This window comes from Ailuropoda melanoleuca, chromosome 13 (assembly GCF_002007445.2).
Source record: "Ailuropoda melanoleuca isolate Jingjing chromosome 13, ASM200744v2, whole genome shotgun sequence".
NCBI lineage: Eukaryota > Metazoa > Chordata > Mammalia > Carnivora > Ursidae > Ailuropoda > Ailuropoda melanoleuca.
The window spans coordinates 43,831,148-43,858,162 of record NC_048230.1 but is presented as its reverse complement, the minus strand read 5'-3'; the positions used below and the strand labels follow the sequence as shown (position 1 = coordinate 43,858,162).

General features: G+C 53.7%; 1 protein-coding gene across 4 annotated transcripts in view; it reads right to left on the bottom strand.

Annotated features, from left to right (window-relative positions):
- The window catches only part of RPTOR (regulatory associated protein of MTOR complex 1), a 335,634-nt gene that overhangs the window by 48,427 nt on the left and 260,192 nt on the right, over positions 1-27,015 (bottom strand). For all 4 annotated transcript variants that reach the window (XM_002921791.4, XM_019802367.2, XM_034640603.1 and 1 more), the window contains 6 exons: positions 10,637-10,711; positions 7,542-7,607; positions 7,031-7,222; positions 6,608-6,748; positions 1,218-1,335; positions 164-304 (listed from right to left, as the gene is read on the bottom strand). In XM_002921791.4, coding sequence (XP_002921837.1) covers positions 164-304; positions 1,218-1,335; positions 6,608-6,748; positions 7,031-7,222; positions 7,542-7,607; positions 10,637-10,711 — 733 coding nt within the window. The remainder of the gene's footprint in view (positions 1-163; positions 305-1,217; positions 1,336-6,607; positions 6,749-7,030; positions 7,223-7,541; positions 7,608-10,636; positions 10,712-27,015) is intronic.

Below are 27,015 nucleotides of genomic sequence, written 5' to 3'. Positions count from 1 at the left end.
CTGCCTCTGCAGCGGCGCCACGGTCAGACCTCAGGGCCAGCAGATGGGACAGCGTGATACGCGGTCAGGGCAGAGAAACGGGTGGGACCCCGGTGTAAGTAAAGGTTCAGAAAATCAAACCCACGACTGTCCCAACCCAAGGACCCGATTTCCAGCATCTCACATTCTTCTGTCAAGCTCAGATTCTGCAAAGATTTGTTCAGGCTTCTGGCGGTGGTGACGGCACGAATGTTTCCGTAGGAGCTGACGGAACGGAGTCTGGGGGTGCACGGGGTGTCCCGCACGGGGGTCAAACTCCCACCCTCTGGGAGAGAGAAGAAGAAAGAGTTAATGGTGGGCTTTGGGGGGGGCAGTGCACCCCGTTAGCCATGGGGCGGGGGCTGCAACAGCACGTGACAGAAGCTCGCGCCCAGACCGGCAGGCCCACACTCAGGAAGGGCCTCTGACACGCGTGTGTCTGGTCGGCTGGACAAAGATGGACATGCGCACGCCGGGCGAGGAGGGGAGTGTATGGAGCAGACGACCCTAGCCCATGCTTGCTGTTTTGCGGGGTCGTTGTTAGACCTTTCAGAGCAGGACCGGCGACAGGGGCCGCCCTGAGGGCAGCGCCAGGCGCTCTGTGGCTCAGCCGTGGGCCGCTGCCCTACAGACAACCGCAGAGCGGCGGCTGGCTCAGTGCTGCAGGCCCTCCCCTCTGCGGCCCCTGTGCCCTCCTCCAGCACACCAGCTGTTTCACTGAGCAAGTTCATTTTCATTTCCCTTCCCTGATGTTCTGAAAGCAGTAATGCTTTTGTTATTGATCACGAGCCCTCCTTCCTGCAGAGAAGGCTGCGTTCTGGAGGAGGGGGCAACCCAACACGAAGACATAGAAATCCAGCAAAAAGGACAAATGGGAGAAAAGGAGCTGCCTAACGTGACTCATGAGCAGGAAACCGGCAACAGCTCATCACAGGAAGAGCCGATGTGCGTGTCCGTGAGCCCCCACGGCACACGTTCCGCTACCCTTCAACATCTCCATGAGTCGGATTTCCAAAAACGGTAAAAGGAAGGAAAAGAGCCAGAGGGTCGGTGTGACCCCCTCCTGCTGCCTTTCTACTCTGCTAAGTGCCTGGCAGGACGGGAGTCACAGGGGCCACTCGGAGCGGTGGTGAGCTCAGGCCCTGGCCCAAGGCAGGGCAGCTGTGGTCCTGACCTGGGGTCCCTGCAGGCCGCCGTACCTGTGGTTGCCGGAGAAGGCAAGGGGTAGTTCTTCTCCTCCTCCATGAACTGCAAGGCCACCGTGCAGAAATTGCTTTCATACTGAACGACAAGATGACTCAGAGCCACCACCAGCTCCTGCCGAGAGGGACAAGGACAATAAGGCTTACTGGCGGCTGGCAGACGATTGCGGGAAAGCAGGGAGGCTGAGAGTTCATGCCAAGTGCTCAAGTCACCACAGAAAAAAGAAAGGTTAAGACACACTCTGCACTCAATGTTGGCAGTGGGGACTGGCCCTTCCAGGGATGCACTCGGGAGTGTCCAGAGGGAGCTGGAGCCTCCGGACAAGCAGTGCGGGCAGGATCACTACACGCCAGCGGCATAGAGCAGGTGTCCTAGGGACACAGGTGTGAATGACACCCTCTGGGGGGGAAAGGCGGATCAATCCTGGGACCTGGGCTGAGATATGTGTTGATTGGACCCTGCCACTGGGTGCGCCATTTGAATTCTGGGTGTATTAAAGCAGAACACATCCGACAAGCCAGGGCATGCTCTTTTTATTAAATGCAAAACTTGCAAAGATACATTAGTTTCCGGTCCCTGAAAGGCAAGAAAGTTCCACATGACCCTCAGGCCTGACTGCCCAAGGAGATAAGCACAGTAGGTCTGTCGCATGACGGTCTGAGGACCCCTGGTTTGCACGTAGCTCCCTGTAGCCCCATGCTGGGGGAGTTCTGCCCACGTGCCCGGCTCTGCATGGGGCCTGGGACCCCCTTGGCGGCTGCCCCCTCCTCTCCTGCTCGGGTCTCTCTCACCTTAACCCCACACAGCCCTTCACCTCCCTCCTGTCACATCTGTGCACTGCACTGCTCCCAAACCCACCGCCAGCAACCCCCCTCCCTTTAAGCTCCAAGCTGGCCCTTTCTGCACTGGCATAGCATCTTTGCCTAAGTGCTCCCGTGACCCCAATCTCAGTGTGCCCCGCCCACAGTCTGCCAGCACCACCCCTTCCCATTCAGCCCCCACTAGGGACTCCTCGGCTCACGCCCACAGAACTGTGAACGCCCAACCCACCTCCCACCCAATCTGCCCAGAGTCTGACTGCACTGAGTCCCCCGTGAGTCTGCTCATGCCCACTGTGGACACCCCATCTGGCACTCACCGCGGCGCCTAATGCCGGCCCACTCCCCCTGCAAACCAGACATGCCCGGTGGGGTTGCCCGCTGGCCCCTCCCAGCAAACACGTAGCCTGTACTGTCTTCGAAGAGCACTGACTCCCCTTCACTCTGATGTGGGGCGAGAAAAGCCTGTGCTGGGGCCTGGAACATTAACTCGCACCCAGGTCCCGCACCCTCTGATGCAGGGAACGCCATCCAAAGTCAAACACTGAGTGCACTGCCCACGCCAGTGGCTCTGGACCAAGCACATCCTGCTGGGGTGGCGGCCACTCAAGGTGGCTACTGCTGGCCACGGATTCCTGGGGTACATCTAACCACAAAACACAGATGTGTGGGTAGTGCTGGCCAGAGTGCTCAGGCTGGGGCAGAGGCCAGGGCATTCTCAGCTTCTGGAAGCAATTCAACAGGGGCACCCTGGCACCCCCGAGGCACATGGTCCAGCCCCCCCGGCACCCCCAGACACGTGGCCCAGCTCCCCCTGGCAACCCCGAGACATGCAGCCCAGCCCCTGTGGCCAGCAGCACCTCTCAGCCTCACGTGGCAGGGTCAGTCCCACCTTCTTCCAACCTCCTGCCTGCTCACACCCAGAACAACAAAATGTCTTGCCTGCCTGGGTCCTGGCCGCCTCTGCCCCTCGTGCCCACCACCCTTGACTTAGCACGGATCCTTGAAGGTGCCACCACTCCGGCTCCGGGCCTGAGTATTTGCTGTTCCCTTGGCCTGGACAAGCCTCACCAGGCGTCCCCAGCTCACCCCATGCCTCCTTCAGGCCTCTGCTGAGACGCCCCCGAGTGCCCCACGTTTGTCCAGGACTCCCCCAGAGTCACACTCCACCTTAGCCCTGCTCTCCCTCCCTCAGAGCACGGTCGCCCCCAGCCACGTCACACACGGATCTGTTCAGTCTCCAGCCCACCCCACCTCCAGGTGCAAGCTCTGGGGAGAAGAGCCAGTTCGGTTCCCTGCTGGGTCATCACGGCCTGGTGACCCAGGGCCCAGCACACCGGTGTCTAACAAGTATACGCCAAATGAACGGAGCCTCTCCCTTCCGACACATTCTAATCCTTAGCCTGTGGCTCACTTTACCCAGCTGTCACAGGATTCAGGGACATCACGCCTGGGCACCTGCACTGCCCCAAGGGGAGTCCGGCTAATGCTCGTTTGGTTGCGCGGAAGGTCGGACCACATCCTGGGGTCCTCCCGAGGCCTCCTGCTTCCTCTTGCCACCTCCTTGCTTCCTCCCCCGAGGGCTGTCCCCGCTGCATGTCTCCAATGACAAATTACTGGCTGACCTCGGGGGGCCCATGGTCACGGCGTGTCAGCCTCGGCCCCATAACGACAGCAAGACAGAGCAGTGTTCAGGGAGCACGTTCACTCCAACATTATGCCCTCCAGGCTCGTGTCCGGGCGAAGGTGCTCTGGCCCGGGCAGTTTGTTCCCCTTTATCTCTAACAGGGACCTGCGTCTTGGGGCGCCGATGGGAAAACAGGCTCTGAGTCTTTTCAACAGTCTTGTGCTGGGTCAGATGTGCAGGCAAGGGAGGTGGACACTGGGGGCTGGTTCTCTGTGGGGCTGTGGTTAAATCTACAAACAAAACTAAAAACACAGGGCTGCTAAGGCGGACGGTGGCGAGGAAGCCGGGAGCGCAGACATGGGGCTGGATGGGTGACATACTTGCACCCCCCGCCTGGCCCTTCAGAGAAGGAGGGGGCACTGGCAGACTGGACATGCTGCACTTTGTCCTACACAGACAGGTGCACGTCCAGAGTGATCTGGGAGGCGACACTCTGCTATCATACGCCTCGTCTAGGAAAGGATACACGCTACGATAAACGGAAGTCTGCTCGTTCATATCGAATACACGTGACTTTATGAAAATCCCACCACACATCCCTGTGTCTCTCCTGTGCTGCAAGCAGGAGTGTACCAGTGGCTGGCAGCCCACGTGACCACTGCCCTAGCTGCAGGTCACAGCAGGTGACCCTGACCGGGGCCCCAAGCGGGGTCTCCCGGACCAGCAGGATGGGCCCGTACTCCCTCAGGGTGCTGTGCGCCATGTCAGTCCTGCCGCGTGGCTCTGGACAAGGAGAAAACCAAGCAGCCGGCAGTGTGGGGGTTCTGCAGACGGTGAGGGGCCTTGTTCTGAGCTGGCGCCACCCCCTCCTCAAGGCCTCCCCCACCCTCCCCACCCAGCCTGTGTCGTCTTTGTAACTGCTGCTCTCTTCCCGAAACCTCTGTGCCCCCACGTTCCCATAGCAAACACCGCCTTGTTGACTTACTTCATAGACCTGCTGGGGGCTGTCTCTCTCCCATCAGAGCAAAAACTTCCTGAACGTGGGGCAGGGTCCCAAGGCCTCCCCTAGTACCTGGAGTGAAGCACTCAAGCATTTGCTAGAAGAATGAAGTTCTTCATTGCTGTGAGGGCAGGCACGTCCCTCGCACACAGGGCCTAGAGACGATGAGCCACCGCCCTCCCCCTCATCCCCTCGCTGCCCCTCGTGCTGCTCGCTGCCACAGTGACTCGAACGGCAAGCAGCCCCCGGGCACACCACGGTCCTTCATACCCCTGGGCCTCTGCACACACTCCGCCTGCCCTACCTGCTCTCTCTGTCCCTCATGTCCCTGGGTCCTGGCTGCTCAGGGACGAGCTCCCACCCGTGGAAGCCTTCCTGACCCCACTTCCCCGGCGAGGCAGGGTAGGCGCCACTCTGACCTGTTCCAGAGAGCTTTGCACCCACCTCGGAGGGCCTGCATATTTATGGGCACCCTAGCCCCACTGCTCGTTCCCGTGTCTGCCCCTCGAAGGCAGGCTCGTCCACTCTGCACTCCAGGGCCTGGCACACACGAGCTTGCACGCTGAGCCCAGGATGCGGGAGCATGTGGGAAGAAGAGCCGTCCTCCGCCTCCAGATGGGGCACACCCCTCATCCGCGGGATGGGCTCGGACATGCAGCCACGCCCCTCGGATGCAGCCCCCAGGCAAGGCAGACAGCAACGTGTCCTCAGGAGAGACCTGGCTACACCTGGCGCAGCGAGTAGAGTTCAGCCAGGACCGGGACCCCAGGGGCCACATCAAGGTACTCGGGGATGTGCTCGAAAGCACAGCAGGCCCAGGCATTCCCATGGCTTTGCTGGCCACTGTCCTGACACTGGAAACTGAAAGGGACATTCTTCCAATTTTTATTAACGTTATTATTAAGATTTTCTGGAAAGAAGGAAAAAAGCTTTCCTTCTTTAAAAGGGATTTTAATGGACAATTAAAGAAACAACTACTTTGCTGCTCTGATCAGCGGCTCCAAGGAGAGGCACTTTGCTGGCGGGGATGCAGGAAAGGAGCCTGTAATCGAGAACGCGCAGCCCAGTAAAACAGGGTTGACGCCAGGGCCTTGTGTCACAGTCCTAGTGGGGTGCTAGGTAAACGGCACATGAGCAACGGGCTAACCACCCCCTGAAGGGAACGCGAGACAGAATGAATCCTCCCCTATGTCGAGTCTGGCTGACATGAACTTGCCCACACTGCATCCCTCCCAGGAAATCCAGTGGGGTCCAAATGCGCAGACAGCCCCTGGCCACACCCCGGCCTCCCTCTCCCCTGTGCGGTGGTCTCGGCTCGGCACCTGCTCGGTGCCGTGTGAACGCGTGCCGCCCATGGGAAAACCGGCTCTGCTGCATGGGCAGCCTTCCAAGCTCGCAGTAAGCCTCACGGGTCCCGGGGTGCCTCTGCCTGGGGGCGGGGGGCATCTAGCTGCGCCGGCCAGCTTTTGGACAGGGGCGTGAGGTCTCGGACGGGACTCCGTGACATTGCTACATCTAAACAGACAAGTAAACGTTTTCAACTTTATCAGTGTTTCGTTCAGCCGCTGACAAACACGGGGGCGGGGAGGGGAATACACTACACAAACCTTTCCGTCTGTCTGTGGGTGTCTACTGCTCTTTTGAGTCTCCATCGTGTGTGTAAGTGTTGCTCCCAGGCAGGAAGGAGCCTATTCTACAAGCTGCCGGGAGGCGCAGCCCTGTTAAATGCCTTTAAATGAAGCAAACACACGAGTATCTGGTGAAGAAACGCATTTTGTAGAGAATTCAACAAACATTTAAAGGTCTGCTCTCTAAAGGGTGCGCGCCAGTGGGAGACGAGGGCTGCGGCTGCGGTCAGGGTCGCTGGCTCAGACCCCTGGGCGCCGCGGGAGACCGGCCGCGAGGCGCTCTGCTGCTGCCTGCGGATCTGGGGCCACGCACCTTGCGGACCACGGGGCTCCCGTCATTGATCAGCTGGGCCAGCATCATGGCCACGTTGTGGTCGATGGTGGTTGAGTGGTCGGTCCTCTCCGCAGAGTTGCCCACAAACGTGCCAAGGGCGAAGACCGCTGCACAGCGCACCTGCAAGATGGGCCGGGTTGCGGTCAGGCCAGAGTGGGTGGCTGGGGTCCGACCCCTGCGTGGTACCACTTGCCCTGATAGGGCAGCAGGGGCTGGGGAAGCAGCAACGCAGCAAACCGGGCACCGAGTGAGCCACCAGGGAGTGAGGGACCCGGGAGCCAGGCTGTGCGGCATGGTCTCCGGCCCTCTCCAGGTCACCCTTCCTCTGCACGTGGTGCCTGGGCTGGCCGGCTGGCACCCTGGCCTCAGCTGGCCTGGACACACTGGCGGTGGCGGGCTCACCTCAGGGATGGGGTCAGAGAGGAGGCTGCACAGTTTCTCGTGCGCGCTGTCCCTCACGCCACACCACCTGGCCGAGTCAAAGTTCTGCCAGATGCGTCCCAGGCAGATGGCCACCCACTGGCGCAGCAGTGGGTGGGGATCGTTGAGCTGCTCCAGGCAGATGGCGATCAAGTTTCCCTGGAGGCAGGCTTCCTGCGAGAAGGCAGACAACACCGGAGGTCACCCCCCTGGCCCGGGGCAGGGGAGGGGCACCAGCAGGGATCACAGCCCCGTGGCTCGTTGTTCGGGGATACCACATTGCAACTTATGTTCGGTTTTCCTTATTCCAGATCCCGCCGATTTCAACTTACCCTGCAAACGGCGGGCTACACGAAGGCCCCCGCCCCCTTCCACGGTGCCCCCTTCTGAGGGAGACTGTCTCACAGACATTCAGACGGAACAGGGCAGCTGGGCCAGGCCCCTGCAGCGCAGCACCCAGGAGGCCCTGGGGGGGGGCGGCCGCGACACTCACCTGTCCAGTGTTGTAGCTGTTCACAATCACGGCGAGGATGAAAGCCGTCATGGTCCGGTGCTCAGCCTGGAAAACAGAAGTCGGCCTGGTTTTGCTCTCTCCCCATGGTGGAGGCCCACCCTCGCCGAGCACAGCAGAGCTACCCCCTCTGAGCCTTTGTGCTGAGCCTGATGCGCCGTCAGCTCTGCTGCCTTTCGACTGGAGTCTACAGACAAGAAAAGCCCTGTGAAGAGGCTCCGGTGGCTTCAGGCTTCCAGCCAGACTCTGAGCTCAGGTTCCCTGAGGTGCGGATGCCATAGGCCGGGACATGTCCGACCGCTCACCCCTCACCCTTGTCCAAGCCTGTGGAAGCACGCTGCTCTCCCCGAGCGCGCTGGCGGGAAACACGGGAACCCTGCATCCTAACTCAGTTCCCGGCTTTCTCCTTCCCGGTCTTCTGTCGCGTGGGTCGTCTTCATCCTGCCCTTTCCTCTGTGGCCCTCCTGCCAGGGGGACCAGCCAGCCTATTTCAATGGTTTCACGGGGCCTGATGTGTTTGATGTGCACCTTGAGCGGAGTCTGAAATAGGTCCTTCTCGCTCTCACCCTCGGAATCGTCAAGGCCACTGCGGTGCCGATCCCAGCCTTCCTCTTCCAGCCTTAACCCTTCAGGGTCACGACGGCTGTTGTGTGTTCCCATAACCGACACGTTTGCTGACTCCTTAGTCTCGTGCTGCTGCCAGCGTCCCCGTGGGTTCGATTCCCGCGTGAAGCGTGGTCTTCATGTCAGCCCTGGGGATCCGAATGTGGTGGGCTTGGAGTCTCTGACTACGTGTCCTGAACGGCACGTGAGGTGGCGGAGGGTCCCGGGGGGAAAGTCTGTTTCCTCTAGCCCCAGCGTCCATCATCCGCTGAAGCCGTCCGTTTCTGTGCAAAGGCCCTCTTCTGTTCCGGTTACTTTTCAGATTTTCCCTTTGCTCTGAGACGTTCTACTTCCACCAGGATGAGTCTCTGGATCTGTTTTTATTTAGCCTTTACAAGATTCACTGTGCTTTTTAAAACTGAAAACTCATTCCTTTCTTCATATGGGGAAAATTCTCAGCTGTGGGCGTGCTTGCGTCCTGCTTCTCCCCAGTGTCCTGACGGTGCACCCTGGCCTCGGGCTGGGAGCACTGAGACCCCTCCTCGCAGGCCTCTGGGCCTCCTTCATGCCTTCTGTTGGCTCCATTCCACGTGACTTCTCCACAAATTCTCTCTCACGGTGCTGGTTTGTGGGTTACTCCATCCACGGAGCTTTGAACGGCAGTGACTGTGTCTTCTGTCACAGGTTCTCCCCTCAAATCTGCCTACTTACCAAGAGAATCTAGTTGGTCATTTTTTTTTAAGATTTTATTTATTTATTTGACAGAGAGAGAGACAGCAAGAGAGGGAGAGCAAAAGCAGGGGGAGAGGCAGAGGGTCAGGAGAAGCAGACTCCCCGCTGAGCAGGGAGCCCCACATGGGGCTCGATCCCAGGACCTGGGATCACGACCCGAGCTGAAGGCAGACACTCCACTGACTGAGCCCCCCAGGCGCCCCACTAGTTGGTCATTTTTGAGGATGAGTAAAAAGGAAAGAACAGATCATTTTCTTCTAACAGGGACAAAAGTACTTCTGAGGAAACAACACAATGGTGTATTTCTGGACATAACTAAATTGTTTCCCTCACTCGTCTCACACACACTTATGCATACGGTTGTACAGTCTTTTTCAGAGAGCTCTGTTTCTTCCAGTTCTCGGGGCTGACCTCCAGTTTGCCGACTCTGCCGCTCTCCTCCCTGCTGGCTCGCTCACCTGGGCTGAGGCTCTCAGGCTCTGGGCTGTGCAAGTGCCGGTGGAAAGTTCTGCCTTTGCTTCCTGGCCCCTGAAGACCGGGCTGCTGTCTTGGCCCGGACGTGGACACCTGGGAGTGGCGTTTCTGAGCCCTTCCCGCGGCTGGGGTGGGGCGGGCCTCGTAGCCTCCCGACTTTCAGTAGGGGTCCGTTCCTGAGCTGCTGCCACTCAGGCCCCATCCTGGGTGCAGACTCGGGTCTGTTGGGCAGGGGAACTTAGGGTCAGCGCTCCCTTCCCACCATGGCTTTCCTTGGACTCCTTGCTTCAGTTTTTGGCATCTGGCAAACTTCTCTTTCGAATTTCACTATGGGCTCAAAACGTCAATGTGTCTGCAACCGAAGTGAGGCCCACCCGTGCCGGCTTGGCTCACTGCTCAGCCACGATCACCAGCGCAGGGTTCTTTTCCATTCGCTTGACCGTACTCTTGCTCACCCGAAAAGCAGGGAAGCAACTATGTCCAGTCTTGTGAAGTGCCAACTTTCGCTGCCTAGGACAATGCTCCATTATAACACTTAAGTCAAACACGCGGGCACTATTCGCCTTTTATGTAACTATCCTGTTTTTAATGTCTTCTGGTTTTTCTGTGGTAATCAGCATTAACACCAAGACTGTGAAAATGAGCTCTTACAGTTTAAATATGCTGGCAAAACTCAGTTATATCCAGGAACGACTCAGGACGTCTGTTTTGTTCTCTCTGCCATGCTAAGAACTGCAGGGAGGGGATCTAGGGAGTAATTACAACACATTTGTAGGAGCCGCTGGAAGTGCTGTTCCTAGATTAGTATTGTTGAAGCACTTTAATAAAACAAAATAATTTGAAACTTAAACATTCACTCTCTTTCTTGCCCTCGTTCCCTTCCTTCCTGATTCATAAGGCACATTGGCAACTTGTCCTGTTCCAGAACCTTCACTAGGCATGTGAGCTGTCATATCATAGACGTGCAAGCACTCATTAATCTAATTCCGTTGCCAGGATGTGAGAGAGAGTGGATTCCACTCTCCTGCAAAGACACTCCAGGAAGACAGACGAATGTAAACGACGGAACCCACCTGCTCAGACGCAGAAAGGAAGCGGCTCTGCAATCAGGTGCTCCTAAGCGAAGGCACACCGCCTGCCCACACCCTGATGTGGCCCCCCACCCGCAGGGAGCCCCTCACCACAGGAACCCCAGAGCATGAGACATGAGCAGAAGACAAATGACACAGATCTCGAGACGGTCCAAGGAGAAGTGAGGGTCATCTTACTGGCATGTAAGGGTCTGCCAAGACCGACAGGAAGTATTTGTGACCGTTGTCCTTCACCAGGTCAGCTTGGCACGACTGGGGAGAGAAAGAGACAGGGAGAAACCATGAGTGCAGGTACCCGGAAGGGCTCCTCGCTTCCTGGGATGTGCGAATAATGGACGTGCAGTGACTGCTTCACGCCTTTGTGATTTCCTCAAGTCCAGGGCTCGTTTGGAAGAACAGCTACAATGGCTGCTTGCAGACACACCGCCCTCGGCTGCGGGAGAGGGGCTGGCACCTCACGCACGCTCAGCAGTGCGGCAGCTCGAAGACGTTCCCAGAACACCTCCTGGCGCCTGCTGGGAGGGGGTCCGGGCCACGGGACCGGCCCCCCCGAAGACCCCCTCCACCTCTGCGGCCCGTGCCCACACCCTCCCTTCCCACATTCCCTTCCTCCTGCCCTCCAAGGGGGAGGCACCCAACACGCAACCTTCCCTGGTTTCTGCAGACCCCAGTCCCTGCCGAAGCTTTCCTTAGGGTTTTGCTTAGACTTACAAAACCCTGGAAAAGGATAACCTGTGTGAGTACAGTCGTTGTGGACCGTTTGTGCCACATGTTTCAACAGGTGCTTCCTGGAGTAGAGGCCCAACTCCTTACCCCAAAGGAGGAGCCCTGAGGTGGGGCGTGTAAGTGAACGGTCAGGTGTGCAGCTCTTCCCAACTCTCCAGGCCGCGCTGCACCAGCACGCACCTGCACGGCTGTGGGTTCGTGAGCTCAGCACACGGCTTGGCCCTGGGCACAGAGACATGACCCATGCCGTGCCCACAGTCTCTGGAAGAGACAACTGTGTGCGCATGATGGCACAGCAAGAAGACCCTGGGGATGTGGGGGCTCAGGGAAAGGAGGGGGCCGCCCACACTGAGGGACAGCTGGGATCTTCTGCAGACTTGGGATGGAGGTGAAGGTGAGCGTATGCTGTGGGATGCGGGATGCAGGTGGCACAGGGCTTCAGACGCTGCGTGGAGGCCCCGAGGAGGCCTGCAGGCTCTGGAACCTGGGAGGTCAAGGCAGTGGGTCTGCGGGACTGTAGTGGAGGGTGAGCCGGACTGGAGGGGGGTGACAGGTGCAGCGAGGGCAGAGGGGATGGGGACGACCCCGAGAGGCGAGGAAGACTGTACTGGCAGGATCTGGGCAGGAGGAGGTGGGAGGCCCAACTGCTTGGCAAGATCACTGAAGAGGTGGGGAGCCAGTCACAGGCCCTCCGAGGAGGAGTTCTATTTGGGGGTCGATGCGTTTGAGGTTCCTCTGAGACTCGAGCAGAGCCGTCAGGAGGAAGGGTGCACGTACGCACCCCAAACAGCGGAGCGTGATCCAAGCTGACCTTCTAGATTGGAAGCCACGCTTGCGTTGGGTGGGAACCCAGAAACACAGAGGGGGAAGAGGGTGCTCTGGGCCCTGGAGGACGGGGCCCTGGAGGACACAGGAAACAGGTGTTCGGGACTGAGGAGTGGGAATCCCAGAGAAGGGAGCCTGGCTCAGAGGCAGTGGTCATGTTACCAGAAGCCCTGATGTCACAGCAGGCTGGCAGGTTTGGAGGCATTTTGCAAGTGCTGGTGCTTCGAGGGGCTCAGAGGATGATGCCCTGGACACTCAGGGTTCAGGGGCACAGCGCCGAGAGAAAGGTTTCTGTTTGCGCGGAGGAGAGGAAAAGGCAGAACTGGAAACAAGCAGCTGGGTCTCGTACCAGCCTGCCCCTCTCGCTAGCTGTTGGGACCCCAGTTTAGACTCTGCTCAACTTGTGGGGTCGAAGGTAAGCACGTAGCACACCCAAGAGCATCTGAGAGTGACACACGCATCCCAGAGGCTCTTATTCTGGAGGGAGGGACCTTGGAACGTGGGTACAGTGTTACATGGGCTCCTGGACCAACATCCAGAAAAACTGATTAGTGGTATTTGGGGTAACACGTCCAAAGAGATGATGAATTTCATCTGCTCCCTCCAGAGGACAAAGGCCATTAAAGAAGAAGTAAGCTTCTGACAACAAAGGGAGAAGGGCCACGTGCTCCCCCTCCATGGGCGTGGGGCTGTCTCCCACGTGCAGGCCCTCCCAGCTCTGCAGACAGAGCACCGCCCCCCCCCGGCCTCCTCCACACCTCTGCTTCTTGGGGGCTGATAATCAGGTGTTTCTGCCTCGCACCAGTAAACCAACAGGGTGCCACCGACCCGGCCGTGTAAGTGGGAGCTAAGCGGGGTGGGGTGTGGGAGGCTGGTCAGGAAGCATGGGTGCCCGGGACTCAGGTCAGCAGGCTGATTCCCACAGAGCCAGGAAGCCAATCAAACGCAAGTTTCCAAGTAATCCCGCGGGGACGCCCTGCTCTGAACGAAGGCGGTGACAGAAGATCTAAGAAGGCATCAACACGATGTCCTCTCGGTAGAGACGCCGTCCAGAGGGGACCGGGAGAGAGCAGTGCCAACGCCCCTGGGAACAGCGGCCTGGTGCCCGATTCCGAGAACAAAGGCCCCTTTCTTTATTTAAACCAGAGGTTCGACAAGTCAGATCCAGGCCCACACGTTCCAGGGAGGCTCCTGCAGCACGCCTCATCAAAGAGTAACACGGAGCCGCTCGTTCACGCCCGGCTCACTCCGAACCGAGGCGTGTGCGTCAGAGCGCCTTCGGTGCGGAGCCGGCTCTGATGAGGAGGTCGTGCCAGGAGGGGCCGCATGAGCGCCGTCTCTGTGGGCCTGCCTGCCCTTCCAGGCCTCACCCGGAGTCACCTACCAACTGGCTTAGAGCTTGCTCAGATTTTCACCAGCTCGGCTGTCCCATCCCTGCCCTCCGTCCACACCGCAGGCAGGGGACCCGGGACACAAGTACCCTGGCCAAGTGCCGCATCAGAAGGAAGGGAACTGCAGAGGCACAGAAATGCAGTGCACAGACACGCACTTCCCACGGGCTCCGGGGAGAGCCTTCCGCGGGGCCTCAGGGGCTCTGGCAGCCAAGAAGCCTCAGCGACAGCTGCTTCCCCCACATCTAGCTGCAGGTATGACAGATTAAGGCCGGAGGAAAGGCAAGGGCATGAATACAATATGGTCTTTCCTAAATAGGCCCCTGTCCCACCACATGCAAAACCAGCTCTGACGTGCTTCTAATTCCTGCTACGGCTCTGGTTCTTGTCTCTCGGAACTTCAGGGAATTGTGCTTTTAAAATGAGGGACAGGGAGGTGAGGAAGAGAAGCGCAGAGGGGGAAGGGAGCACACATTTCACTGTGGCACCGACCGAAGACACAGTGTGCAGACAGATGCCAGGACAGAGCAGAGAGCAGGAGGGATGGTTTCTGCGAGGCTCAGTTCACGAGGCCAGGCCCATGGCAAAACCTGGCAGAGCACACTTCCTTCTCCTCCACGTGGACAGCAGTCTGTTACGGGGGGGCTGGGACGTCGGTGGGACAGTCCTGAGTACCAGTGGGCACGGCCGCTCTGACCTGCTGTGAACTTGTAGAAACTCACACAGTGGGAGAGTCATGTTTCCCGTCTGTGTGGGACCCAGAGTTCAGATCTCAATGAGAGAAAAGGAGACCCTGAGTGGGCTGTGGGGTGGCCGTTCGCAGAGTGATGGGTGCCCGTGGAGATGGCAGGACAGTGTCGAGATGTGCACGCACCCAGTTTTAGCAACAGTGTGAGGTCAAAACCAGCAGCGCCTGAGAAAACGAGACCAGGGCAGGATTTCTGCTTACTGGTCACAAGAGCTCACGGCCCCTCACAAATTCCACAGCAAGTTCACTGGGCACATCCACTTTCCTCCGCACGCCTCAGGTCCTGGCGCAATGGACTTCCCACCCGCCAAGTGCAGAAGATACTTAAAATATTCACAGCGCCTGGAAAGTGCAGTTGGAGAAGCTCGCAACCCTTAATCTCGGGGTGGTGAGTTCAAGCCCCACGTTGGGTGTAGAGATGACTTAAAACAATAAATGAACATTAAAAAAACATTCTCGAATCAGACGCTCTTGTGTCAAAAGCTTTGGAATGAAAACACACCACGGATGTTGTAAATAACCGGGATCAATGGGAAAATCACTGGCACGTACGGATGCTTTTATGCGTTCAATCTACTTTTCCGTACGTGTTCCAAAACTAGTAAGTATATTTAAAAGTTCAAGAATCAAAATGCTACAGAAAGGCATTGATGGGGAAGGCAGCTTCCCTCCTCTGCCCCTGCAGCGGCTGCTGAGGTGGCATGATTACACCTGAATGTGGAAAAGTGACATCTGGATATAAAACGAAAATAAATGTTAAATAAAATGCAAGTTAAAGCCTCCCTCCACCGGTACTGTAAGTGATTTGTTAGTTTCTTACTGATTCTCCTGATGTTTCTTTATGCAAACCTAAGAAATACGAACACAGAGACGGAGCCATCCTTTTCTTAAATGAGAGGACCACTCGCTCTATGTGAGGCAACCTTGCCACGCGGAGAGCTTCCTCTCTTCACAGTGAACGCGCAGCAGCCCATCAGGAGGAGAGCGTGGCTTGTTCAGACCCACGCAGGGAAAGCCGTAAATTCCTGCAAGCGACACGGCCCCATCACAGGACAAATGCATTTGCAGTCTAGACACTTTGTGCCCTAGCCACACAGCCTGCAGTAAGACAGCTGAGCGCTCTCCCATCTGAGAGGTGAAAACCCATATTCGGTGCCGTCCTACTGCGCACATCCCTTAGCATGGAAAGGACTGAGCAACTTCCCTACGTGTAAATAAGGGCCATTTGTATTTCTCTTTCTGGGAACTGCTAGTTCATTTTCATCTTCTGACCATTTCCCTGCTGGTTTGTCAGTGTTGTTTTTGAGTTCTTGGAGCTCTTTACATATCATGAAAGCTGGTCTTCCACCTGGGAGAGGAATTTTAAATACCACCCCCCCATTCTTTCAGACTTTGTTCATGTATTTTCCCCCCATGCCAATGTTTTATTGCTCTGCAACCAAATCTATTAATTTTCAAAGGTATCTAGACTTTAAGTCATGGTTAAAAAGGCTTTCATCACTCTAAGGTTAAAATAGAATTTACCTGGGTTTTCTTTTAGTGCTTTTATGGTTTCATTCTTTATATTTAAATAATTTTTTAAGTCAATTCTGGGGACACCTGGGTGGCTCAGTTGGTGAAGCGTCTGCCTTCGGCTCAGGTCATGATCCCAGGGTCCTGGGATTGAACCCTGCATTGGGCTCCTTGCTCAGCGGAGAGCCCGCCTCTCCCTCTCCCTCTGCTGCTCCCCCTGCTTGTGCTCTCTCTTTCTCGCTCTGTCAAATAAATATAATCTTTAAAAAAATAAAAAAAAAGGGGCGCCTGGGTGGCACAGCGGTTAAGCGTCTGCCTTCAGCTCAGGGCGTGATCCCGGCGTTATGGGATCGAGCCCCACGTCAGGCTCCTCTGCTATGAGCCTGCTTCTTCCTCTCCCACTCCCCCTGCTTGTGTTCCCTCTCTCGCTGGCTGTCTCTATCTCTGTCGAATAAATAATAAAATCTTTAAAAAAAATAAAAAAATAAAAAAAATAAAAATAAAAAAATTTAAAAAAAGTCAATTCCGGTGTTTGGGATGCGCACTTGGACAGCTAGCTACCCTAACACCAGAAATTCAGGAGCCCATCATGCTTACTGAGCGGATCTGAGCTGCTGACTCGACCCTGCCCGACACCCTGTGTACTACGAGGTCTGTCTCTGCTGCGCCCGTTTGTCAGCCTGTCTGTCCGTGATCCAGCCCCACAATGCTTTTTATTCCTGAGGCTTTGTTGTAAGTTCTGCTATCTGGTAGGTTAGTTCCTTGCCATTTTCGTTCCAAGTCTCCCTGGCGATTTCTATTTATTTCTCCATAGGAAGCATACAGCATGTCAGTCCAGTTCTAGAAAAGAGGGAGGGAAAAAAGAGCCTGCTGGTAGTTTTATTGGGATTGTATTAAAGTATTAAAGTTTAAATTAATTTAGGGAACACTGACATACTGCTGATGACAAGTCCTTCTGTAAATAAACAGCATACGTTTTTATTTGTTCTGGTGGATTTCTGTGTTCTTCGGACGGCTTTACAGTTTTCTTCTCAGAGGGTTTTCACGTCTCAGGTCAGGTCTATGCCCAGATTTAGGGCTCTCTTGTCAATGGGGTGCACGTATCTTCACTGGTTGTTCCTATGATTTCTGTTTGTTTATCGTGAGTCCCCCTTCCTCGTAACGTCTCTCATTAGCAGCCTGGCACTGACTGCCCTGGCACTTCCAGGGGTATCGAGTGCCAACCGCAGTGGTTTGCTCCTACTCTTCTAGTTTCTGTGCCTTTACTTTTGGGCTCTGTCTGTTAGCGGAGAGTGACTGTGGCTTCCCATTCTCGCCTGTTGCTCTCAGTGTCTCCCCACACAGTCCGACGCTGTCTTCTGGGCTTAAATGTTAGAGGAGCAGCTAATGACACACTCGTATTGTGCAGTTTTCTCCCCTCACGAGAAGATCGACGTCGGCCTTCTTCTACTGAGCAATGTCATCACCGTGACGGCTCGGCTTCTCGGGGGCTGATGTGGAACCAACCCCCACCCCAGGAGAAGCCCGTTCGGCAGCGCGGTGCTGTCCCTTCCATGCTCTGCTGGGTTATTTCCAAACACAAGTATGGATATAATACGGTTTGCCTTTTCGTGTGACCTTTTCCCATTTTGTGTGTGGTGATGTATATAAAACATAAAATTTACCATTTTATCGATATGTAAAGCATATGGCTTGGTGGCATTAAGGACATTCACACAGTTGTGCTTTTAAGGTTCTCCCATCAATGTTACGGTTGTCCCATAAACAGAACAGCGACGTCTGCCTTCATTTCACTGCTCTGGAGGGTTAGACGCTGCTGGAGCTCTCTGCCCCCGGGAGCGCCGGGTGCAGTGGGTTCTGCCAAATGCCCTTCCCTGTTCCTTCTAGGGAAACAGGTGTGTCTGAGCCTTCTACTTCTGGAGTCCATTTGATACGTTGTATTTTCTGGAAATACAAGTTCGCTATATTCAAGTTCTCACTGCGTTTTCAGAGAAGTGCAAAATAATCTCAGGAATCAACGCGTCCTCCTCCCCGTAGCTCCTCCTCCCCGTAGCTCCTCCTCCCTGTAGCTCCTGGTCCCTGTAGCTCCTCCTCCCTGTAGCTCCTCCTCCCTGTAGCTCCTCCTCCCATTAGCTCCTGGTCCCATTCCTGACTGAGCTTTGGCCCTCCATCAGGGGAGCTGATTTCCCCCAACGAAACAGCTTTTTATTTACTGTTGAATTTTTGTATTTTTGCTTGCGAACTTGGAGAAAGTCCTTCTTGGATCTTTATCGAGCAGCCTTTCTCTGCATGCCTGGAGCTCCTGGGTTCCAGTGCCGTCCTAGCTGGTGGCTTACCCACTGCTTCTCTGTCAGGGGACGCAGGGAGTGAAGGTTGCCAAGGTTTCTCTGAGTGTGGCTTTAGCTATATTCCGTGGGTCTGCGGTGCGTTATTTTCATTATCTGTACTTTCAGAAACTACAACTTTGTTTTGTATTTTTCCTTTGACCCAAGATTGAAGGCAACTGTTTAAAACATTTTTTTTCTTCTAGTTGGAAGGCCCCCTTCGTTTTCTGATACCGTTATTCACCTCTGGTCCTACTATGCACAACGTCTGTAGTATTTCTACTTTTTGGAAATTTTTCAAGTTTCTTTTGTGGCCTAATATACGGTCAGATCTTGTACACAGAAATAGCGTTTATAACCAGCACACAGCGTTCCGTGCGTGTGGTCTGCCTTACTTGGAAGCCTACGTTATTCTTAACAAAAGCAGCAACAAGAGTTCCCAAACCACTGCCTCTGGGTTAGCTCTTTACACTCACCCCTGCTTTGCTACGCTCTCAGCTCTCTGAGGCCAAGGACCCTGTATGAGTGAGTACTCTTTATGGCCCCCGAATGTAGCACAGCCTAGTTCCTATCAGAGACCAACTAAGTGTTTGCTGAATGAATAAAAAAGCCGATGTGTGCACAGAGAAGCATTATGACTCCTAATCATGGATGCTGATCACACCCGGTAACTGCTTCCGGTGTGGACGATTCCATCCAGCCACCTGCGAAGGGAGAAGGGGATGAGCAGCCGAGCCAGGACGTCGAGGCCCAGCCTCTCCCTGCCGTGCCCTGCGGGCTTCCACCCAGACCCCGGAGCCCAGGTCACTGCCAGGTTGCGACTCAGGCCCTGGGCGGCACTGGTGTCTATGCTGGTGCTTCCTACAAGTTGCACTAACTTAGCCTTGACTTCAGGCTCCACACAGCAAAACTGTGGCTGCCCTTTTCCTAAAACACATGAGACTGGAGTCCTGCTCGCTGTGCTCTCGGGGTGCCCAGCACCCCTGTCCTCATGCTCGCTCTGATCAGCTCTGTAGAGCCAGCAATTCAGCCCAGCCTGACAGTGAATCACGGGTCCCTGAGTCATTACCCAGAAAAACAGCCTCTCAATTGCCCTCGGCATCGGGCTGACGCTTCATGTCCTCTCACCAGGAAGTCCCCTGCAGCCTGAGTCACTGAACCCATTCATGCTGCAACAGGGTGATCTGTCACCTCCCCACCCACACCCAGTCCTGTCTGCCCGCAGGGGCCTGATGGCCTGATGGGGAGCGGCAGTGACAGCCCCGCTTCCTCCTTCTGCTTTTCATTTCACTCCTGGAAATCCAGAGCCACCTGAAAACAACGGTCTCCCTCCTGCCAGGACAGACAGACAGACTCACGCAGGGCCTTGTCCCAGGCAGGTGGCCTCCAGGACCTCAGCCAGTGCTGGAAGGGGCAGCCCTGGCTCCTGTGATGTGAGGGCGGGGGATCTGCTCTCTGGCTCCTCGAGGGTGGCCCTGGATCTCCCCCAGATCAAAGCCCACTCTGAGGGGCTCTGAAACACAGATGCCTCATTAACCAGGATGATGGCAAGGAAGAGACCACTCTGCAGGACAATAAAAACAGCACCTCAAATCCACTTAGACAGCACCTCCTTGCTGACTACAGCTTCTCCGTGAGACGTGCAAATATGTGCTCCCTGATGCCGAGATTTATTTTCTACACTTTATGACCTATAGCTTGGAAATTAAGTGGACCACCGAAGCAATTCAATTATTGATACCAAAATGAGCAGGCGGGAAGGACAGGTAACATTCATCAAGCACCGACAGCAAGCCAGACATGCGGCTGGGGCTTTCCTGTGCACCCGGCCTTCGCTGCCCAAGCACCTGCTGCGGGCTCGCCTGCCTGCAGGGGGCGAGTCGCAGGGCAGGTGGCGGGTGCAGCAGGGAAACCGAGAGACAGAGGACACAGAATCCCGGGAATGCAAAAACGAAAAAACTCCAACACCAAACCTTATCAAATAAGCCTAAGCCAGTAATAAGGGAGAGAAGAAGAATGATACTCAGATTTAAAAAAAATTAATGAAAGTGCATGAAGGAATCGTGGTTGACCTAGGACACAAAGCAGGTCATGTAACACAAATCCCAGTGAACCACAGTGACCTTCGTTCCGGAGGAACGGAATAGAAGCGGAGGATGGGGTAACACCTGGAGATACCGGCAAACACACCCCAGCCAGGCAGGTGGTTGGGGTCCCATACTCGGTGATGAGTCAACCTTGAGAGCAGGGATCCCTGCTGTGAGGTGACAGGAAGGCCCTTCAGCTCTGAGGTCTTCCTCCCTGAACCCATCACCCAACATCAGACATATCCTGACAGAGGGACGGTCCCAGAAACCGTCCCCAGAACTGCTGCCCCCCAAAATCAGGGACGTGAGTGACAGCTCAGCCCAGAGTTGCCTGAGGAGACATGAAGACCCGACAGAGAGGAGAACCACGGAAAGCTGAACAGAGTGTGGACTTTGGCCAATAATGACAGTGTGTCAACACGGATTCCTTAAGATACTAACAACAGGGGAAAGTGGGTGTGGGCTCTGCGGGAGCTTTACTAACTATATTTGGTTTTCTATAAATATAACCTGCTCTAAAAAGCAGTTTCTTAAGACAAAACCTGTAGTAACAAGGCATTCAGAGACAGAGACAGACAAGCTGCTCGCAATAGGAGTGACATCTGCCCCGGTCCCAAGCGGGCCAGCCCCTCACGGGCACCGGGCCGTCAAGACAGCAGGGTCGGGACTGCAAACTCTCTGGCCGTCCTGGTCACACTCAGATCCCGGTGACGCGAGTTATCACAGGATGGATGAGAAAGCTAAACCCGCTCATTCTGTCAATTGAGTTTTGTGTGTGAGCCTGGAGGGGGCGGTGGGAAGGGGGGGCGCAGGTGCAGGAAGAGAGGCTGGTGGCGTCAGAGCCGAGGAGCGGAGACAGGATTACTGTGCAGAGAAATCAGCATGAGTGCTGGGGCAGGGCAGGGGAACTCACGCAGGCTCGGGGGGGCAGAAAGAAGACCCCGCTGCTCTCTGACCCGCTTCCGCTCAGAGAGCGTTCTCTCCGGGCCTCACAACAGCATCACACATACTGAAGCCCTCGTACCCCCAAATGTGGACTGACTTCCGAAGTATGGTGCAGAACGTTCCAAATTCACGGACATTGTGCCCTTGACCCCCTGGCGACACTGTAAATAAACCTGTATTAACCGTAACTTGAACTGCATAGTAACGGTGCCTGTGAATTAACCCCAATTAACGGCAACCTAGCTTACAGGAATCTTTAAGTGACCATCTCTGTTAATTAGCGGAAAGACAAAGGATAAGGGGGGTCTGAGGGGCTGACTAAAGCTACAGGCACCCTCCCGCAGGTTTGGGCACACTCTACACACTTTCTCATCCTGCTGCGATCGCACTCTTGACGTGTGACCCCAGCCCACAACCTGGAGGACAATTTAAATGAGTATTCTGCAACGTGTGCGCTCTCCCTCTCCCTTCCCCTGTGCTTGTCTGCACTTCCGGAAAGTTGCAGATGGCATGATGCTTCGCCTGGAAACCTTCCTAAGAAAAGGGACACTCTCTTACATAACCACAAAACCATGATCGCTCTCAAGAAATGGAGCTTTGATACCGCGCTATCATCCGATATTCAGTCCATATTCATATTTCTCCCAACTGTCCCTTTGCAGCTCTTGGTCTGCTGGGATCCAGACCTGTACTCACTGTCGTGCATCATGAGTCTTCATCTGGAATAGTCTCCTCACATTTTGTTGTCTTTCTTGGGTTGAAAATCTAGAAGGACAGTACAGTTGTCCCCACACTGTTCTACAATTTGAAATTCTTCAGCTCTACTGAGGTCAAAGCGCTAGTCGACAACTGTGCACATTTACAAGCACAGGTTCTGGTGACTGTGGGTATATGTGCACACCGTGAAGCCACGTCTACAGTCAACTGAGGGAGCTCTGCCCTCAAGTTTCCTCGTGCGCCTTGGGAATCCCCCTCCCCAGGCAGCAACTAACCTGCTTTCTGTGACTATAGTCTGCACTTTCTAGAATTTTATGTAAATGGAGTCGTATAGTATACACGCTCCTTTTCCTGGTTTCTTTCACTCAGCATAACCATCTCGGGGCTGGTGTAGTCTTTCTTCCTGCAGAGCAATGTTTCACAGTGGGGACAGATCACTGTTGACGCGCTCATTCACAAGTGGACGGTCACTTGGGCTGTTCCCAGCGTTCGGCTACTACAGATAAAGCTGCTATAAACACTGTACGATTCTTCATGGACATATGGAACATACCCGCACTCCTCTGAAGCTGTGCCCACACAGGACGGTCTTCTCGTTTCGGACACTCAAACCGCGGTGTGCTGGCATCTCACTGGCTTCGCTGCCATTTGCAGAACAACGTGCGGCATTTTTTCTGGTGCTACTTACTTACTTACTTACTTACTTACTTACTTACTTTACTTACNACCGCGGTGTGCTGGCATCTCACTGGCTTCGCTGCCATTTGCAGAACAACGTGCGGCATTTTTTCTGGTGCTACTTACTTACTTACTTACTTACTTACTTACTTACTTTACTTACTTTACTTACTTACTTACTTACTTACTTACTTACTTACTTATTTATTTATTTATTTATTTATTTATTTATTTATTTGACAGAGACAGCCAGCGAGAGAGGGAACACCAGCAGGGGGAGTGGGAGAGGAAGAAGCAGGCTCATAGCAGAGGAGCCTGATGTGGGTCTGNGAGACAGCCAGCGAGAGAGGGAACACCAGCAGGGGGAGTGGGAGAGGAAGAAGCAGGCTCCCAGCAGAGCAGCCTGATGTGGGGCTCNGGTCTGGATCCCACAACGCCGGGATCACGCCCCGAGCCGAAGGCAGGTGCCTGACGACTGCAGCACCCAGGCGCCCTCTGGTGCTTCTGCGACAGCAAACTCCTTCCGTAGCGAAGTGTCTGTTCAAACCCTTGGCCCATGTTTTGGTCTGTTGTGTTTGTTCTCATACTGAGTTCTGAGAGTTCTATGATCTCATTATGAGTTTTATCGGATAAATGATTTGCAAATATTTTCCCATTTTGAGTTAATTTTTAATGTGGTACCAGGTGTAGACTGCAGTTCACTTTTTTGCATGTGGATGTCCAACCCTCCAGCACCGGGGGTGAAAGGATGCTCCGTTCTCTGTGGAGCTGGGCGGTCTGCACCTTTGTTGAAAGTCAGCTGACCGTGTCTGTGCGCCTACCTCCTGCTGCTCATTGGGTTCCATGGGTTTATCCATCCATTTTGATGCTGCTTCCAGTGCTGCCACGGACGTAGGTAAGACTTGAAATCAGGTGGTACTAGTCCTTTAACTTTGTTCTTCCTTTCTTTCCTTTTTTTTAAAGAAAGTTGTTTTGGCTATTCTAGGTCCTTTGCATTGCCTTATGGATTTCAGACTCAGGACCCGTGATGATGGGATCTCTCTGTTTATCCAGATTTTCTGTAATTTCTCTCATCAGTGGTTTGTGGCTGTAAGTATACAAATCTTGTGTCTCTTTTGCTGGGATTCATCCCTAAGAATTTCATATTTTTGATACCGTTGTAAATGTTTTTTAATTTCAACTTTTCAAGGTTGATTAATAATAAACATAAATAAAATAGAGTTTTGTGTGTTGACCTTGTAACCTGCAACTTTACTAAGCTCGCTCATTAGTGGTACTAGGTTTGTGGGTTTTGTTTTTTCTGTTTTTAATAGATTCAATCAGGTTTCTACAAAGAGAATCATGTTGATTGAAAAGAAAGACAGTTATGCTTTTTCCTTTCCAACCTGGACACCTTTACTTCTCTCGTACCGTGTGCGGCTTCCAGTACCGCTGGAGAGAGGTGACGAGGGTGGCACCTCGTCCTGCTCCTGATCTTAGCGTTCAGACTTGCACGTGTGATGCTGGCTGCAGCAGTTTTTGTAGACGCTGCTCGTCAGGCTGAGGAAGTGCCCCTCCGCAACTGGTTTGCTGAGAGCATTTTAAAAAAGTCCGAAACAGGTTTTAGGTTGTGTCACATGCTTTCTTTGTGTCATCTTTGAGAATGAGAACATGGGTTTAACTGTTGTTAATAAGGTAAATTACAGTGATTTTTCCAGTCGTTCAACAGCCTTACATTCCTGAAATAAATCCCGCTAGGTCATGAGTTATCAGCCTTCCTAGATGTGGCTGAATTTGATTTACTGAAGTTTCGTTTGGAATGTCTGCGTCGGTCCTCATGAGGGACGCTGTCTGGATGTGGCATCAGGGTACTCACTGCTGGTCTCACACGACGACACGGGACAGTGCTTCTCTGCCAGCCATTTCCTCAGCGAAGTGCCAGAACCCACCAGTGAAGCCACCTGACCTGGAGCTCCTCTGCAGGAAAGTTTGAAACGACAGATCCAATTTCTTTAACAGACTCACTTCCTAAGTGAGAAGCTCTTGTCATTCAAGGAATGTCTTAAATGTACTTGAATGTCCCGGCATTGAGTCGTTCATAATATTCACTTCCTGTTCCTTTAATGTCTCTAGAACCTTCCGGGATGCCACCTCTTATTCCTGATTTGGGAAGTGGTGTCTGTTTCTCTTCCTGTGCAGCCACTCAGGGAACAGGATGGAGGTACCTCAAAATAGTAAAAGCAGAATGGCCCTCCAACCCAGCGTTCGCACGAATGGGTGTGTAACCAGAGGAAATGAAGCCTGCATCTGGTGGTGGCTTACTCATTTTACTGATCTGCTCTAACAACCAGCTTTTGGTGGGACAGATTTTCTCTACTGCTTTTCTGCTTTCTTTTGCGTTGATCGTCGCCACTGTGATTTTTATTTCTTTTCTTTTACTTCTTTCAGGTTTAATCTGCTTTTCTTTTACCAACAGCTCGAGGTTGAAGCTGAGCCCGATGATTTAAAACCTTCTCTCTTTACCAATACATACACATAGAACTGTGAGTTCCCTCTCACGCTGCTCAGCTGTGCCCCACAAATCCTGATATGCTGTTTTCAGTTCCCTTCTGTTCAAGGTATTTTGTATTTCCCTTCAGGCCCTTCTGAAAAATATTTACTAAACAAATTTTATTTCACTGATTTAATTTTTTCATATAAATGTTTATATAATAAATTGTAATAAAGTATATCAGTATAAATTATATGTTGCATTATAGGCACATATATATTTTTTCTAGCTTTGATTTATAACGGACAAGCAAATACACACGATTTTTGCATATTTAATGTACTAGTGTGATATACACCCATGCTGTGAAATGATCACCACAATCAAGTTCTTTGTTCTTTGGTGTGATAAGAACACGAAAGACCTACCCTCAGCATCTTTCGAGCGCACAACTCAGTACTGTTACTACAGTCAGCACGCTGTACGTCAGCTCCCCGGACCGACAGAGACCTGCAAGTCTATACTCTTCTGCCCGTGTCTCCCCATTTCCGCCACCTGCGGCCCCAGAAACCACAGTCTCACTCTCTGGCTCTGTCAGGTGGACTGTTTTAGATTCCACAAATGAATGAGGTCAGGCGGTATTTGTCTTTCTCTCTCTGGCTTACGTCACTTAGCACGGTGCCCTCCAGGTTCAACCATCTGGTCACAAATGGCAGGACTCTCTTCGTTTTTAGGGCTGAGTAGTACTCCAGTGTGTGTACTTTCTTTGTCCATCACCTGTTGGTGGACGCTCAAGTTGCTTCCATGCTCGCCCACCCTGAGTGACGCTGCCGTGAACGTGGCAGCGACAAGTCTCTCGTCGAGGGAGGATTGCATTTCCTCTGCTTCGATGCCCAGCAGGGGGTGCCGGGCCATCAGCGGTTCCAGTCTGAGTTTTCTGAGGAAGCTCCACGCTGTCTTCCACGGTGGCTGCCCCAGGTCAGCTCCCACCAACAGTGCTTTGTCTTGTCCGCTTTTCTCCACCTCCTTGCCAACTCGCTAACTCCTGTCTTTCTGATGGTGGCCAACCTGACGGGTGTGAGGTGGTGTCTCACTGGGGTTTCGATGTGCACGGCCCTGGTGACGAGTGATGCTGGGCATCTGTTCATGTGCCTGTTGGCCATCTGGATGTCTTCTTTGGAAAAATGTCTATTCAGGTCTTCTGCCCATTTCAAATTGGATTGTTTGGGTTTTTGCAATTAAGTCGTATGAGTTCCTTATATATTTTGGATATTAACCCCGTCAGACAGATGGTTTGAAAGTATTTTCTCCCATTTCACAGGTTGCCTTTTTATTTAGTGAACTGTTTCTTTTGCTATGCAGAAGTTTTTAGTTTGAAGTCCCATTTGTGTATTTTATAAATATTTAAACCTACACATATTATCTTGCATAAATATTTATATTACTTATATAATTTATTTATATAACACCTATATTTTTCAACATTAAATATTCTATATGTTTTATACTTACATTACACATTAAAATTTTATTTTAGAATTTAATCATTTAAAATGATTTATTTAAAAGTGTGCTGCTTAGTCTCTGAGTGTTTGGAAGTTTTCCTATTACTCATTGTTGACTGTTTGACTGCACTGTGGCTGCAGGACACGCCGTAGGATTTCACTCACCTAACTTCGAGGAGGTCTGTTCCACAGCCACGCTGCGGTCCACGCTCCTGGCGCCCGGAGACGGTGTGTGTTCGGCCGCTGCCATGTGGGGCGCTCTGCACAGTCCGCTTTGGTCTCGGGGCCACGGGCTCCCTCCTCACTCCTTCCCTCCTGCCTGCTGTGCTGTTTACTGAGAAAGGAGCCTGACGTCTCCAAGTACGATGGTGGGTCCTCTACTCCTCCCCGCAGCCCCGCTGGGTTTCCTTTCCTGTATTCAGAGACGCTGCCATTACGTGGATCAGTACTTAGGACAGTCCTGCTCCTGGTGCGCGGGGTCCATGAGCACTGTGTGCAATGACGTCCCCCCGCGACGCTCTCTGCTCCCAAACCTGCTTTGGTATCAACACGGGCATCCCAGCCGTCTTCGCTCAGTTGGAACATGGAACGTCTTCCGCTGTTACCCCAGTTGTGTCTCGATATCACA